The sequence below is a fragment of the Chelonus insularis genome, unplaced genomic scaffold (genome assembly GCF_013357705.1).
Source record: "Chelonus insularis isolate UGA/USDA-ARS -01 unplaced genomic scaffold, ASM1335770v1 contig_121_pilon, whole genome shotgun sequence".
Lineage (NCBI taxonomy): Eukaryota > Metazoa > Arthropoda > Insecta > Hymenoptera > Braconidae > Chelonus > Chelonus insularis.
In genome coordinates, this window is record NW_023276363.1 from 350,061 (window position 1) to 364,681 (window position 14,621).

Sequence of the window (14,621 nt, forward strand, 5' to 3'; positions counted from 1 at the left end):
CTTCACTACTAGGCGGTATTTTGAAAGAAGTAAAATATAATTTGTGATAATAGTTTTATAAATTGAGTGGACTTTTGATTAGTTAGCTCATAATCAACCAATTTGTCCCAGGAAATGAACATAAAATGTTTCACTCCACATATATATCCAGAAAGTAAGTGAATGACAAGTTCAAATTTATAAATTTGGCAAAGATTTGTAAATTTATTTTGGTCCAGTCACATGTTTCATCAATCTTATTCATCAAAGTGATGCCACATAAATAATTTTAATGAATTATCTTATTAATTTTCATATTAAATATTTAAATAAAAATTTGATGTAAAAACAACTGTTTGATTGCATGAAAGATACATCTAATTTCAAGTTTATATTTAATTAGTATATTAAAATTATACAATTTATCCTTTCTGTGGAAATAATAAATAAATGATTATCTTACGTAAAATAAGGAAGATGAATTCATATAATTAAAATATGAAAATAACCTCAATCATTTATTTACTAAGAAACAAATACATTGTTTCATAGAATGAAGTTGGTCATATAAAAAAAATGATTTTCTTGGAAATCACATTTAATAGTTTGATCAAAATGTAAATAAATCAAAATTGCATAAGATTATGTCAGTCAAAGAATATCATGTGCCATAAAAAAAGTACTTATTTTCATCTTTCAAATTTGTTTTATTTTTTTTAAACATTTACCAGATCATGGACAATAAGCAGACATAATTATATAACCTGTATCAAAATTATTATTTAGTATATTTCAATAGTCCTGATATTTTTTGTGGAAAAAAAATAATCAGCTTTCTGAGGTCAGTGTAATTGAATCTCTTGATATCAAATGACATACATTTAACTACTGTATTGTATGCAAATAGTGAGCATCAGTGATGGATATTAACTTGAAAAAATGTTCGAATGCCTCAAAACCACAAAGTCGCAAGGTTGAAAAAGGTGAGACTTGAATTATGTTGGTTATCGAAATGGTAATCAATCTAATATCCATAGTTGTTCTTTACGGAAATATTTAAAAAAATTATGCTTTTTGAATGACGCACCTCAATAAATTATTTATAATCAGTTTATTTAATACTTATCATGGACGTATCGTAATATGATCTAACATTTGCACAAAGTTATCTGTTGGATATTTTATTCAGCACATTAAAAGTATTTTGGCAGATATTTATCATGTATGTATTTTATCTCAGAAAGTGAGCTTATAGGGTCACTATCGAAGCAGCTGTATTTAGCTGGGAATCAAATCCAGAGGCAGCAAGAAGTACTCAAGAAAGTCGAAAATCGATTGAAATCCAAGGATCAGGAAATAAATCGTCTTAAACGAAAGGTTTGTAGCATAGATTATTGTCATTTGACTTTTTTTTATGTAAGACTTTACTTATTATGTTATTGATTTAGATAAAAGAATGGGAGGTGAAAGAAAAAAATCAAGAAACAATTTTAAAGAAAGAAACTCAACAACAACAGATGAAAAACGAAAAGACTGATCATGTTTATAGAAGATGTTTACAACTTGAACAGAAACTTTTGGAAATGGAGGTTATTCGATTATCATTTATGTTTTAATGATCTCGAGATAACATAATGAATACATCGGAATTCACATTAACAGAAATTTCTAGCTGATTATGGGCTGATATGGATTGGTGAAAAGAATCGAACCAAAAATAATTATGAAGAATACTTAAAGTAAAAAATTTCTGATAAATAGTTATCAATGCTATTACTAAAGTATTTAAATTTAGTTTCTTTATCAATCAGCTTATTTTTTTTGTAGTCAGCACATAGATAACCATTTCGATAAGCTTGTGACTAATATTGAGGAGTTAAACTCATCGATAGGAAAAGGGGAGATGTATGTTTGTCATAATGCAAGAGGTGCTTCATTCAAGGTAATTTACATTAAAAAAACTTTTTTCTCAATAAAAATAATATATCATTTAATGTATTATATTGCAATAGGGAAGTAAATATATATAAAATACTAAAAATGGTAAGTAAATAGAAAAAAAGGGGTAGAATAATGCATAAGTCTTAAGACTCTTAAAAGGTTGATCTCCGTAGCAAGGGAGAATTTTTTTTTACGTCCTGTATTAATATATATTTTCACAGGATGTTTTTTTGTTAATAGTTAAGAGTTTTATGAAGTTAAGAAGAGAATTGCATTATGAACTTTTTGTATAAGTCTACATAAAGAATTTAGGGGAATCGATGCAAGGACAATTTTCTCTAGGGTTATAAATTACAATAATGCATAATAAAGAATGTAATGCTTTATGAATAATTTTTAAATTATTGGTAAAGGATTATACATGAGTAGAATACTAAAATATATTGGAAAATAATTTTGTACTGAATACATTCTCAGTAACTTTCTGAGCATTTTAAATGAATTCTTAGTAGGAATTAAAATAATAAATCCATCAACAAATAATTGATCAGTCAATGGAAACATTAACTATGAATAACCGATGTCTTTATTTTTATTATTACGTATTTGTTTCAGACATTGCCATGTATAGTCATTAAGTTTTATAAAAACGGAATGATTGTGCAAAATGGTCGACTACGTCCTTATAATGATCCAGCATCAAAAGCATTTATTAAAGATATTTTAGATGGATATTTTCCATCTGAACTTCAACATCAGTACCCTAATGGTGTTTCTTTTAAGGTCGTTATTTTTTTTTTCAACTTGATATATTGTTCTCTTTCTTTTATTCTCACAATAGCATATATATCATTAGATTGAAGATTTTAGGAAAAAAATACGTTTGGATGAAGGAACTAAATATCCTGGGCATGGTTATCAGCTTGGAAAATTATCCTCTAATGATCGTATTTCCCCCGTAGAATACTCTACTAAAGCTAAGAGAACATCTGTGCCAATTAAGCCTTCATTTGATCATAAATCATATAGTTCATGCATGAAACGTTTAGATAGTTCTCCTCCTTGTGATAGGTAAATTATCATTATTTATTTATTAGTTTTCAAAATGTTCAAAAATAAACTTTCTTCAAATGTTATAGAAAAAATTCTTTGTCCACTGTCAATAAATGTCTCTTAGCAGTATCATCAAACGTAAGGTATATTACAATTGTTTTTCAAAGTTCATGAATAAATAAAAAAACTTATATCTATTGATTTTCAGTCCCTTTGATTTGGAGCCGCAAGATTTAAGGTCTCAAATTCTTGCATCCCACAATCATAACTGTTCTGATACCCATCTCCAATCTCACTTGAATGCTGAAAGGGCTTTGAGTGCAAGAACTGAGAAAGTAAGTTATAAAAAATTTTTAGAAGGTTAGGAAAATCTATTAAATTCATAATATAGGAATTAATCACTCAGTCCCTACTCGTGACTGCTGAAAACCTAAATGAGAATGTCCTTATTAGTGACCCTGTTACAATTATTACTCATAAGATTAAACAGAGGGTCAATAATAAGTATATCATCAGAATATACGATCTCATATAATTATTTTTAATTATTATAACATAAACTAGTGTTAAATAATTACACAAAATGCATTAATTTTCATTAATTCAATGATTTTTCAATTATCGTATTAATATTAAAAAAAAAATTTATTCAACGTTAAATTGCTATTCAAGGCACTAGGATAAGAATCTATTAGACAGAAAAAATTATCAACGATTTTACTATCTGTTTACATATTAGTTGATGCAGCACAAATGGTTGATTTTATCAGATAATAATTAAATTTTTATCCCTTATTTATTATTTAATCTCGAAATAATTTATAAAGATTACGTCAGCTGCAAAACATGTTAAATATCAATCTTCATCAAGAGAAGGAATTTTTAATTACCAAGACGACGTATTAAAATCAGAATCAGTAAATATAAATCGTTACAATCGATCTGCATTAAATCGATCGTCCTTGGATGTGTCTTACAGGTAATTAAATACTTATTATTCTGTATTGTTTACATTCTACTTGTGGGTGATTAACTAAATAAAGAAGATTAGTTCTGATGCATGTGATTAATATAAAAAATGTTAATGTCATCTACGATGGATAATTGTGACAATTAACTATTTCTCGATAGTCATTTAACAATGTAAATGTTTACAGGAAAACCTAGAACTTTAAATACATGCAATTCTGCATCTACAAACTATTATAAAGTCACATGTAATTTGTCTCATCATGATAATTTTTAAAAAAATTCCAGCCATGGAAATAATACTGATAGACGACCTAAATCAGTGAGTTCAGCAAAAAGCTGTTTTTATCCGAAGCAGCTACCAACAATTGTACCATCAGTTGATAGTGATTTCACATCAGCAAGAAGTTGCAAACATTCCAGGAATAATAAACTGAGAGCATCTAAATCAGCAACTCTAGACAAACAGAATAATGAAGTAAATTTTTTTTTATTTTAAATATAAGTGACTATATTTTTAGAATGAATTTAACACGAAAATGATTTTATTGAAGATACCGATAGTTCAGAAAGTTAATGAACCTACTGGAGAATCTGGTGAGCTCCGTTTGAAAATCAGGTCTATGTCTGGTAGTGTGGTGTACCTTGTTTACATTTCTACTGATGATACCGTAGATCGTCTATATCAGTTGTTAAATACAGTCCTCATGCGAAAACGACCACGTGTTGGAGCGTATAAAATTGTGATTAATGGGTAAAATATAGCATTGTTTTATGTTATTGTTAAAATAATTAATGACCACTAAGAAAATGCACAAAAACCTATTGTCTATTATCCTTAGATTTGTCTCAAGGAGATTAGATGTTATGGAAGTTCCTCTAAAAGATTATGGGATTAACAGAGACAGTGTACTTCATCTCGTCAATGATTAATTATTCATGTACTGTTCTCACTTTTCAAAAGCTGGACTCTTCTATAATCAAATACCATGAATTTTTTTATGCATGTGGTCATGAAGTATCTGATAAATGAACGATTAATGAAGATGAATGGATTTTTTATTTTTTTAATTCAATAAACAATTGGGTAGTATTTATTTTATATTAAGCTTGTCATTTATTCGTTCATGTGTAGACAAAGTAGCTCTACCAGCTATTATCATTACGAGTTGTATCTCGTGGCATGTGTCAACCACACAGAATTGGTTTGTTGATGAGAGTTTCAATGTCAATCAATATGTAAATTTGTTGTATATTGCACAATGTTTTTGGTATACATGTTAACAGTATGGAATATACGAATTCACAGTTTTATGGCTGTAGATTTTTTTATTTGCAATCGTGCAAATTTCCGATATTGAGCTTTATTGAAGAACAGTTGGATACACTATCCTTGATTTCTAAATTTTTATTTACTCTATACAAATGTAAATGATAGATTGGAAATTTTATGCTGCTAGAAAATCTTTGGAATAAATAGCAATATTGATTTACATTAATAAAAAAAAATTATTTACTCCAATATTTTATTTTACATTATAAATGCATTTCATTGTGTTGTACATGAATTTGACCTAAAATAATTCGCTGGTATCTGAAAACCTCAACAACGATGCTTCGAGGATTCAAGATTAAGCGTGTCCCCATTACTTATCTTATGATTCATCTTTTGGTTTGTTATCTAATGTTTTTAATCTAATTTACTTAGCACATCTGCACAAGAGAAGAAACACTTCTATACATCCTTCAGTTCGGATGCAAACAGTCCATAATAAAAAATGGATTTGAGCGCACTTAATGCCCTGACAGCAAACTTCCCATTCATTGAAATCCGTAATTTTGTCATCTTTTTGTTTTTTTTATTTTTCATAAGGGATTACTATCGTTATAAAAAATGTAAGTTGTTTAATCACATCAAGTTATTTATAACAGTATTTTATTGATATTTATTAAAAATTATCATAGTCATGATTATTCAATAAATTAAAATCATTTTTAATTGTTTAGAGTCATGTCAAGTCATTAACAACCATATTGTATTGATATTGATCTCAATTTTTAATAATATTAATCATTCAATAAGAATCTATTTGAAATGTCTCCTTACAAATTTACTCAACTTATTTTATATTGTTTATTATAAAAAAACGACTGGACCAAATTTGTTTGAACTTCTTTTAGGTATTCTTCATTGTATTATTTTTCGAATGAAATTTATCTGAAGTTGATATCTTCAGTGGTTCTCGAGATATCAGAAATGAAGAAAAATCTGACACACGTACGTACGGTTGTACGTACGTTTATCCATTTTTAAACCTTCTAATATGCTTTTAAATGTCTTAAAACGTAAAGGATGTGATAAAATTACGAACATTAAAAATCGATTCAATTACAATAACTTCCTAATGGGGAGTTAATAATAGGATGTTAAAAATTCAAAAATATTTTCAAAAAAAAAAGTATGTTTGAGTCGGAATCTTTTTTTTTCTTCTTCAGTATTAAAAAGATGTATTTATGTTTTTATCAAAAAATATACGAAAAAAGAATACAATTATAAAAAGATGAAATAAATTATTATCGTACATTAAAGAAGCTTGAAATCCTGTATTATTTCTTTGGTAGTACGTCTGATAAGTTTATCAAAATTCTGTACGCTCAAGAAATGTCGCAAGAAAACTTGAACTAAGTTTCTCAATTGACAGTACAATATCGAATGGATGAGTGAGATATACTTACTTCAATTGTGTTCAAGCCCCAAGCTCTGTACTTCTCTTTGAGTAGATTGCTTCGAAACCAAACGAAATAACAATTTCATATACGACTAAGTGACGGAATTCATAAGAAATTATAAAACAAAGTTTTCAAAAGGGAACAATTCTAAACAAATAAGAATCCTCCTTGGTATATGAAGAAATTGTATAATTTTAATAACACTGAAAGGTTTTTAAAATTTTTAGATAAATTTTTATTAAAATAAATGAAAGGAAGAATGGTATTATGATGAAATAAATAACTATATCGAGATATGGTAAAAAACAATATTTTAATAATCAAGTTATATTAGTTGAGGTTCTATAATATATGTGTTTATATACAATATTAATTCAGTATGCGATTATTTTAATTCATTCCCATAACTACATTAGAAATAATAACTTATTCATTGTAAACCTAAAAAACTTTTAACGATATACATTTTTACGTACAATAGAACTAACTTATATAATAGAATCTATGTAACAAAATTCATATAATATTTACAATGATGTTTGATATATTATAAATATTTTTTATTTGTATAAAAATTTAACTTTATTCAAAATTTTAAACTTTAATTACAAAGAAATTGGCGAAAATATTTTACATAAATGGTTGATAATAATTAGAGAGTGTCCATTTATAATTATTTATAATAAATAACAACAACAATAATCGCAACATTTGTAAGTAATATTAATACTTCACGGTTATTTTTTTCAAGTATGTCTGTAGTATGGTGATAAACTTGTATTTAAAAATGTTTAAAGATCTCTATAAAAACTATGAAGTATTAATAATTAATTATTTTATAATATTTAATAACAAAGGGATCTAAATTCATAAATATACTTCATCTGTACGATATGGACTTATAGTTTATCTTTGCTTCTCATTGGGTATACACTTTACTTGAGATATTTAATGAGAAATCGACTAGACAGCCAATGTTAATGTTTGAAGTAAATACAGTTTATGGTTTAGAAGTAGTAGAGACAATTATTTTCACAGTATTTACGTCATTACAGAACCGCATAAAATCGTGGAAGACTTCATAATAGTGTTGAAATTAAATCGTAAATAATGAAAAAATAAAAAATTGTAAATTAAATTCAAGCATGAAAATATTATTTTCTATCTAGAAAAAGTAATGGAACTAATTCTGTCAATTAAATTTCTTGAATAATTAATTTATGTAAAAGTAGTGAAATTAAAAATTCATTGAATTGAATATTAGTTGATTTAGCATAGAATATCTCATACATATTCACCAAAGAAATATATATATATATATATGTATATAAATATATTTACTGACAATTATGTAAACATTGAACAGTCGTTGCACTTGTAGTGACATAATTTTCTGTTTCATTATTTACAACTGCATTAATACACATTATTTGAAATCTTTACTGATGTAGGCCGTGATGTTGAATTAATTATAATCTTATACTTTCGAGTAATCTATCCATATATTATTATGTATACTATGTACAAGCATCGTTTTAAGTAATGAATATATGAGTAAGTAACGGGTCTGTATACATGGCCTTTAATCGATGGACATTACATATACGTATAATATACACATGTTGTATTAATAGGTAAAGCTGTCCAAGATATAGTATTTATGGGGTATAATGCCAAACTCTATCTATACTTTACAAACTTACACACTTAAGTATTCTCATATCATGACGTTAAATACATTCATCCATAAAAATCATACTATTTCATTTGTAAAATACTGGACGAATTATTCTCTACATACATTTCTGTTAAGTGCACATTCCACTGGTCCGAAGTAGATTGTGCTTTAATTTAATTTTGGAGTTTCAGTTGTGTTACGAATGTAATTATCGATTCAATTATTCTAGTTATTTACATCATTTTAAATTATCATTTATAATTATTCAATTTAATATAAAAAATTTTCCTAACCGATGTTATTTAACTGTGAAACGTCGAATTGACAGATTTGATGATAGTTAGACTGCTCGTTCAATTATTTTTATAATTTATAGCTGTGGAAATATTTCCAAATCATTTACGTGTTATCATGTCGATTTTACTCGGAATATTTACTGTACAGAAAAACGATTCATTTTTATATATACATGATGATAAAAAAGATGGCAGTGAATTAGCGAAATTTGGTCCATTTGCCAATAAAATTGTTTCTGATGAAGAATTAATGATTTATAAATAATGCAAATTTGGAAAGAAAATGACATAAAATAGGATTATAATGATCACAAAAATAGAGAAAGAAGTAATTGTATCAGCTACAAAAGCGCAATAAAATAAAATTCCAGTAGAAGATGAATGAAGCCCGTCTAATTTGGTTACTGACTTTGTGGTAATAATAAGCTGTTTCACAGTAACATCAATATGCGTCGAGCTTCCCTACTATTTTCTCTGGTCCCGCAGCGTCTAGTTGACTTCATTATTAGCCCCGTCAGGGCTTCATAAGTGCTATAAGCAAGTTTCTTTTTGATCGATGTTAACAACAACGGCGGCTTGTGCAGCAAGTTCCTTTTGCGCGGGCACGCCTGTCGGCACCTCTTCAAGTATTGGTCAAAGTGTTGTAGTTCTTGAAACAGTAGTGGTAAGTGGTGGAGGAGGAGGTGGAGGTGAAATAACAACATCAGGTTCACCAGCTAAATCGCAATCGAATCTCCAAAGAATATTTTCAGGATGGTCACCTCCTGTTCATAGTGATACAAATCTTTTTATTTTAAAAGTTTTACTTCAAGTTTCATGAGAGACTAGAATTTCGAAATATTTTATTTTGTCTCATAAAAGTTTTTAAGATCTATTTAATTGGTCTGATGAATTCTTGGGAAGTTGATTAAACATACCTTGACTTATGCTGATGCTCGGTGAATTCCGCTTCTGTTTCGGCAGTAGATGTTGATGTTTGTGCGAGTGGTTGCGACTGTGAGTATGAGAGTGGCAACGACAGCGATGCGTGTGTACGGGGGTTGCCTTGCAAACCGATGGCGGTGGTGGTGGAGCTTGATGCGACTGTTGTCGATGATGGCGATGGTAAAGTTTTTGCTAGGTGTTCCCGCCATGGCACGTCTCCACTTGATCGAAGCTCAATGATTTCTTCATCTCCGTCATCGGTAGCGCACCAGCTTCCTGCTGTGGGTATTATAAGTACTATGTTAAATAAAGCCAAATTATCATTACTTATCCTATAAGTTACTTTTTAAACTGCACTTTAATTTTTATTATTTTTACTTTGTCAATATTAACACTATATAATTGGATTTTATTTTTTTTTTTATTGTAGAAATGAAATCAAAGTTTTCATTTTCAGTGTTAGAAAAATAAGTATTTTCTTTTATGTTCAATATTGCAAGAAACTTTTTTTCTATAGAGTCTAGAATACGCATAGGTAAACTCAGTTTAACTCCTTTTATTGTACACTTCTAGATACAACGTAAAAATGAAAATAAAACTTTCAAGAAACTATAAAATTGTTCGAATTTAAGTTGAAACTATGAAGAAAATTATTAAAACAATTTTTAATTTATTTTATCAGTATTAAATTAGTAATTTAGTTTCTCTACTACTAAATTATTAGCTTTTCAATAATTGAAAAAAATAATTAAATAGCAAGCTTTTTAAAATAAAAAAAAAAAAGAAAAAAAAAAAGCTATAAAATGTTATTTACTGACACAACATTGAATGTAATTTGAGCTTTAAGTGAAAACGTAAAACACTCAGATATATCAAGACAAATCACACTTTTAACTCAGCACAATTATGACATTGATAGATGCATTACATGTACAAATTGAAATATATCATACTCCCTTAGCTTGTGAAATCCTCTTCGCTAGCTTTTTCCTATCTAACATATAAACTATTGTTCAAAAGCACTCTACACATCTAACAATAAAATTTTGAGTTTTGCTATTAAGCACTGGTTGGGAAAATTATGCAATGCTTTAAAACATAATTTATTCACTACATGTCTATTGTTTTACTGTTAATAATTTTCAATATATTTTATTTGTACGGTTTATGATATAATTTCTCCGAGTGTATTACGATAAATTTCAAATAATTGGTTAATGGCATACATTTTAGAATTTATTTCTGTTTTAAATTAATTCTTCAGTCATCAACAAAATCTCAATAGATTATCAATTTTCAAACATTCATTGTTTTTAGTTATTCGTATGTACATTTCATTTTTAAAAGTTTACTCATCCATATATGGAAAAAAAAAATTATAATTCTTACTCCAATAAATAGCAGTCTGTTACTTTAGGTACAAAAATGGCAATAAGCAATTTTTAATGAGGATACATTACAATTCCTTTTGTCAAAATGTGATTATGAATAAAAATTATGACCTTTACAAAAATAAATAATAAATATTACAATTGCAGTATCTTATTAACATTTCACAAGTAATAATTATAATGTATCCTTATGAAAAAATTACTTATTGCAATTTTTGTACCCGAAGCGACAGATGTCCATTTATTAGAGTAGAAAAGTCCAATTCCTCTCTTTATATATATATAGGAATTAATTTTAGTAACAAAAATCTCCTAAAAATTATCGTAGTAAAAATGAAGTATTTTTAATAAAATTCTTGACAGAAGAACTGTGGAGTATTTTTACAAATATTTCATTTAAAATTCTTTATCAAATATGACCAAACAATTTCTGAATAATTAACAATTTTAAGTTATTTTTTATTGCTTCAAATTCTTGATCTAAATTCATCAATTCTACTAAAAATTATAGCGATAAATGATAGAAGTAATTTTTGGACTGAAGATTTAATTAAAGTTAAAATATGCTTAATGAAAGTAACTTAGATACAACAGCAAAACTCGTCGCGTTTAACGAACTTACACCGTTTAATCGAGGTATCTCAATGCTCGGTATATATGTAGTTTCCTCATGGCTGAAGCATTGACGACTTCTTACTAGTGAAGGTTGAGGACTGTATTGCGTCCGTAATGTAGGATCCAAACTGCCTTGCTTCCGATTCTTCGCTATTGGACGTTGTTGAGAGCCACAACATAATGCGAACCGCAATTCTGAAGCCATCTCAGCACAGAGAGACTGTTCCACGAATTTATCAGATCGAAAGCCATGTGATCATATTACATGCATATATGTATGTCTTGGAAAATGAAATTGGAAATTGATACTTAGATTTTTTTTCACTATTCTAAGGGCGTTAAGGGGAAAATCGAGTCTGTTCAAAAAACGTCAAAATTTAATCAACTGAAAAATTAATAAAAAAATTACAATTACTATCAATTTAATGAAAATATGTTATTTACGAATTTTTTCACTTTTTTAAAAATAATACAGTGAATATTTTTAATTTCCCAGTGGGAAGTTATAGTAATGGGTGACATATCTCCACGTTTTCAGGTCCCCAAAGTCAAATGGAATAGTTTTCCAGTAGACGTCTGTATGTGTGCGTATGTTCGTACGTACGTTCAGAATTATTTTTCATCTTGATTATTTTACGAACAAAAAATGATATCAACGTGGGACTAATTGCATTCGATGCATAATTATGCAATTTAAAACTGATTAGGTTATAAGCAAAATCGGTCTAGCCATTTTTTATGTAGAATTAAAAAACTGAAAAAAAATACTAGCTGAATTTTATCATTCTTTCCACTGGGAAGTTAGTTGTGTTGACCTTTCGGGTCACACCCAGACTACTGAAGAGTACTGATATTTTATTAAATAGTTTTAAATGCTTTTAATTTTGAACTTTTTCGAAATATTGAAATGAAATGAAATTATTAGGTTCATAAGAGTTTATTGTGAAAATATTGTGAAAGTGTTTTAAAAAATGATGGTTTGAGTTTTGATGTTTTTTTTTAGGTATTTTAGTAATAACAACATTTCATTTTAAAATAAAAAAAGTAATTTATGGAAATAAAAAGCAATTAACTTTGAAGTATATAAAAAGTAGTATTATATGGTTTTGTCCCGACATCCTGAATTTTTTTTTTCCAATGAATTTAATTGCATTACTGCATTGTATTAGAAATCGCAATTCAGTTATTTATTGATCAGTTGACCTTTACAAAAAAAAATAGATGCATTATTAGCAGCACATTCACATTGTTATGTTTGAGAGCATTTGAAGTTGAGTCAGGGATTCAGTGGTAAATAGATGTTGTATACGTGTGTCGGTGTAGACGTTGTTATCGTCATCAATTTGAAATGGCGTTATTTCAGATGTGCAGCAAGTAATAAAGATTTCCGATACACAAGTACATATAATACACAGTTTAAAGAACAATATACAAAAAAAAAGTTACACATACATATAAATGTATATATGTATATACCATGCAATATTATGTGCATAATTAACATAGAAATAAATTGATGCATTCATAATATAGACTGATAAATTATAAAAAGAAAGAGTTAATTAAAGCTCTTTTTCATATAAACTTGAATAATTTCCTTCTGTTATTGTCAACACTTTTATGACAACGTAATAAAAAAATAGCAAAAAAAGAAAACTTACCCGATCTGGTTGAGAATTTTTCTTCGAGTTCCAGCAAAATTCGAGAATAGCAACAAGAATTGCAAGAGCAAGGCCACAAAGAAGTACAACAAAGACACCTCCTGTAAGAGAAAAAAAGGAAGTAGAAAAATGCTTCTAGGCGGCTCATTAGTTTTATGCCTTGAGTATCTTCTCTTTAATTTCTTTTAGATACTCACAGCGTTGTGTTTGTGCTGTATTACTTAAACAAGTTGGTAGAATATTGAACACAGTTTTTTTCTCAGCTGAACTTTATTCGTAATTGATGTTGTAAAAAAATTACAAGAGAATTGATATTGCAACTATGTACTTTTTTTTTTATTAAAGTTATTACAAATTTTTGTAATATTTAAGATTTAACTTGAGCAGATACGTTTATAATTTCATTATGGTATACATTTTATGATAATTTAGGAGTTTATTAATAATAAAAAAAATATGAAAAATTTTTTATTCGACGTTAATGTTTAAAAAAAATTAAATAAATCTGTTTCTATAAAAATTATTCTTTAAAGTATAAGCTCGAGAGAAAAATTCTGATACTACAAAGAAAGCTTTTTTTGGTATTATATTGAAACCGTTTCCTCAGAATACTTCTCAACTAAGATTTTTTCGTAAAAGTACTTAACTGAAGGATATGTGTCTGTGTTATAACATTTTATCAAAGGTGTACAAAAATGAGAGTGTAGTAAATACAACATAATAGAGAAGTCACAGCGGCTGATGCGCATGCTATTCTACTACTGAATCTTTAGCTCTATACTCTTCATATTATTGCCGCATGGATAAAACCGAAGAGATATTCTAGTGTAGAGTAGATACAGACTGAAAGTCATCGAGGGTAAGTTGCCATGGCCTCATAGTTTTTTCACACTGAAGAGACATTTTTTTATGATAAAAAATATAAAAGTAAAGGTTCAAACTCACTAGCTGATAACATCTCGGGAAAATTAATGTGATATTCATTAATGAATATTTTAATGAATTAAACTGTAATTGTAAAACCTCATTCATGTTGACTTAAACTTTCTTTCAATATCGTATTAAGCGAGTGCATTTGGTCATAAATAATTCAAACAATTCACAGATACGAGTCGTCGTTACATATCGAAATTATTGCTTATAGAATGACAATTACAACCGATTGATTACCGGAATACGACCGACTGCAATATATTCGTTGATAAGCTATTAATAGTTTCATCAATTGTTTACTAATGAAAGGAGAACAGGTTATGACTATTAAAGCTACTTATGAATTGGATTAAATCATTATTATCATTGCTTAAAGCATAACAAAAATAAAATTGAAGTATTATATCCTCCATATCACTTTAAAATTAATAATATAAATGAAATATATCTT

The 14,621-nt window shown here is 27.7% G+C and overlaps 2 protein-coding genes across 2 annotated transcripts in view; one reads left to right on the forward strand and one right to left on the reverse strand.

Annotated features, from left to right (window-relative positions):
* Positions 1-23: 23 nt before the first annotated feature.
* Positions 24-5,296, forward strand: LOC118066243 (uncharacterized). The gene is made up of 15 exons (XM_035082131.1): positions 24-154; positions 711-820; positions 887-962; positions 1,220-1,356; positions 1,428-1,568; positions 1,642-1,718; positions 1,807-1,921; positions 2,536-2,703; positions 2,777-2,991; positions 3,060-3,116; positions 3,182-3,308; positions 3,801-3,952; positions 4,231-4,420; positions 4,497-4,696; positions 4,785-5,296. The coding sequence occupies exons 3-15, from the start codon at positions 899-901 to the stop codon at positions 4,873-4,875; spliced, it is 1,734 nt and encodes a 577-aa protein (XP_034938022.1). The 5' UTR covers positions 24-154; positions 711-820; positions 887-898; the 3' UTR covers positions 4,876-5,296.
* A 2,679-nt stretch (positions 5,297-7,975) lies between these two features.
* LOC118066221 (glutamate receptor ionotropic, kainate 2) overlaps positions 7,976-14,621 on the reverse strand; it is a 66,038-nt gene continuing 59,392 nt past the window's right edge. Inside the window, exons 16-19 of the mRNA XM_035082093.1 lie at positions 13,238-13,338; positions 11,584-11,796; positions 9,564-9,762; positions 7,976-9,410 (exon numbers count right to left, since the gene is read on the reverse strand). Coding sequence (XP_034937984.1) covers positions 9,280-9,410; positions 9,564-9,762; positions 11,584-11,796; positions 13,238-13,338 — 644 coding nt within the window. The 3' untranslated portion in view covers positions 7,976-9,279. The remainder of the gene's footprint in view (positions 9,411-9,563; positions 9,763-11,583; positions 11,797-13,237; positions 13,339-14,621) is intronic.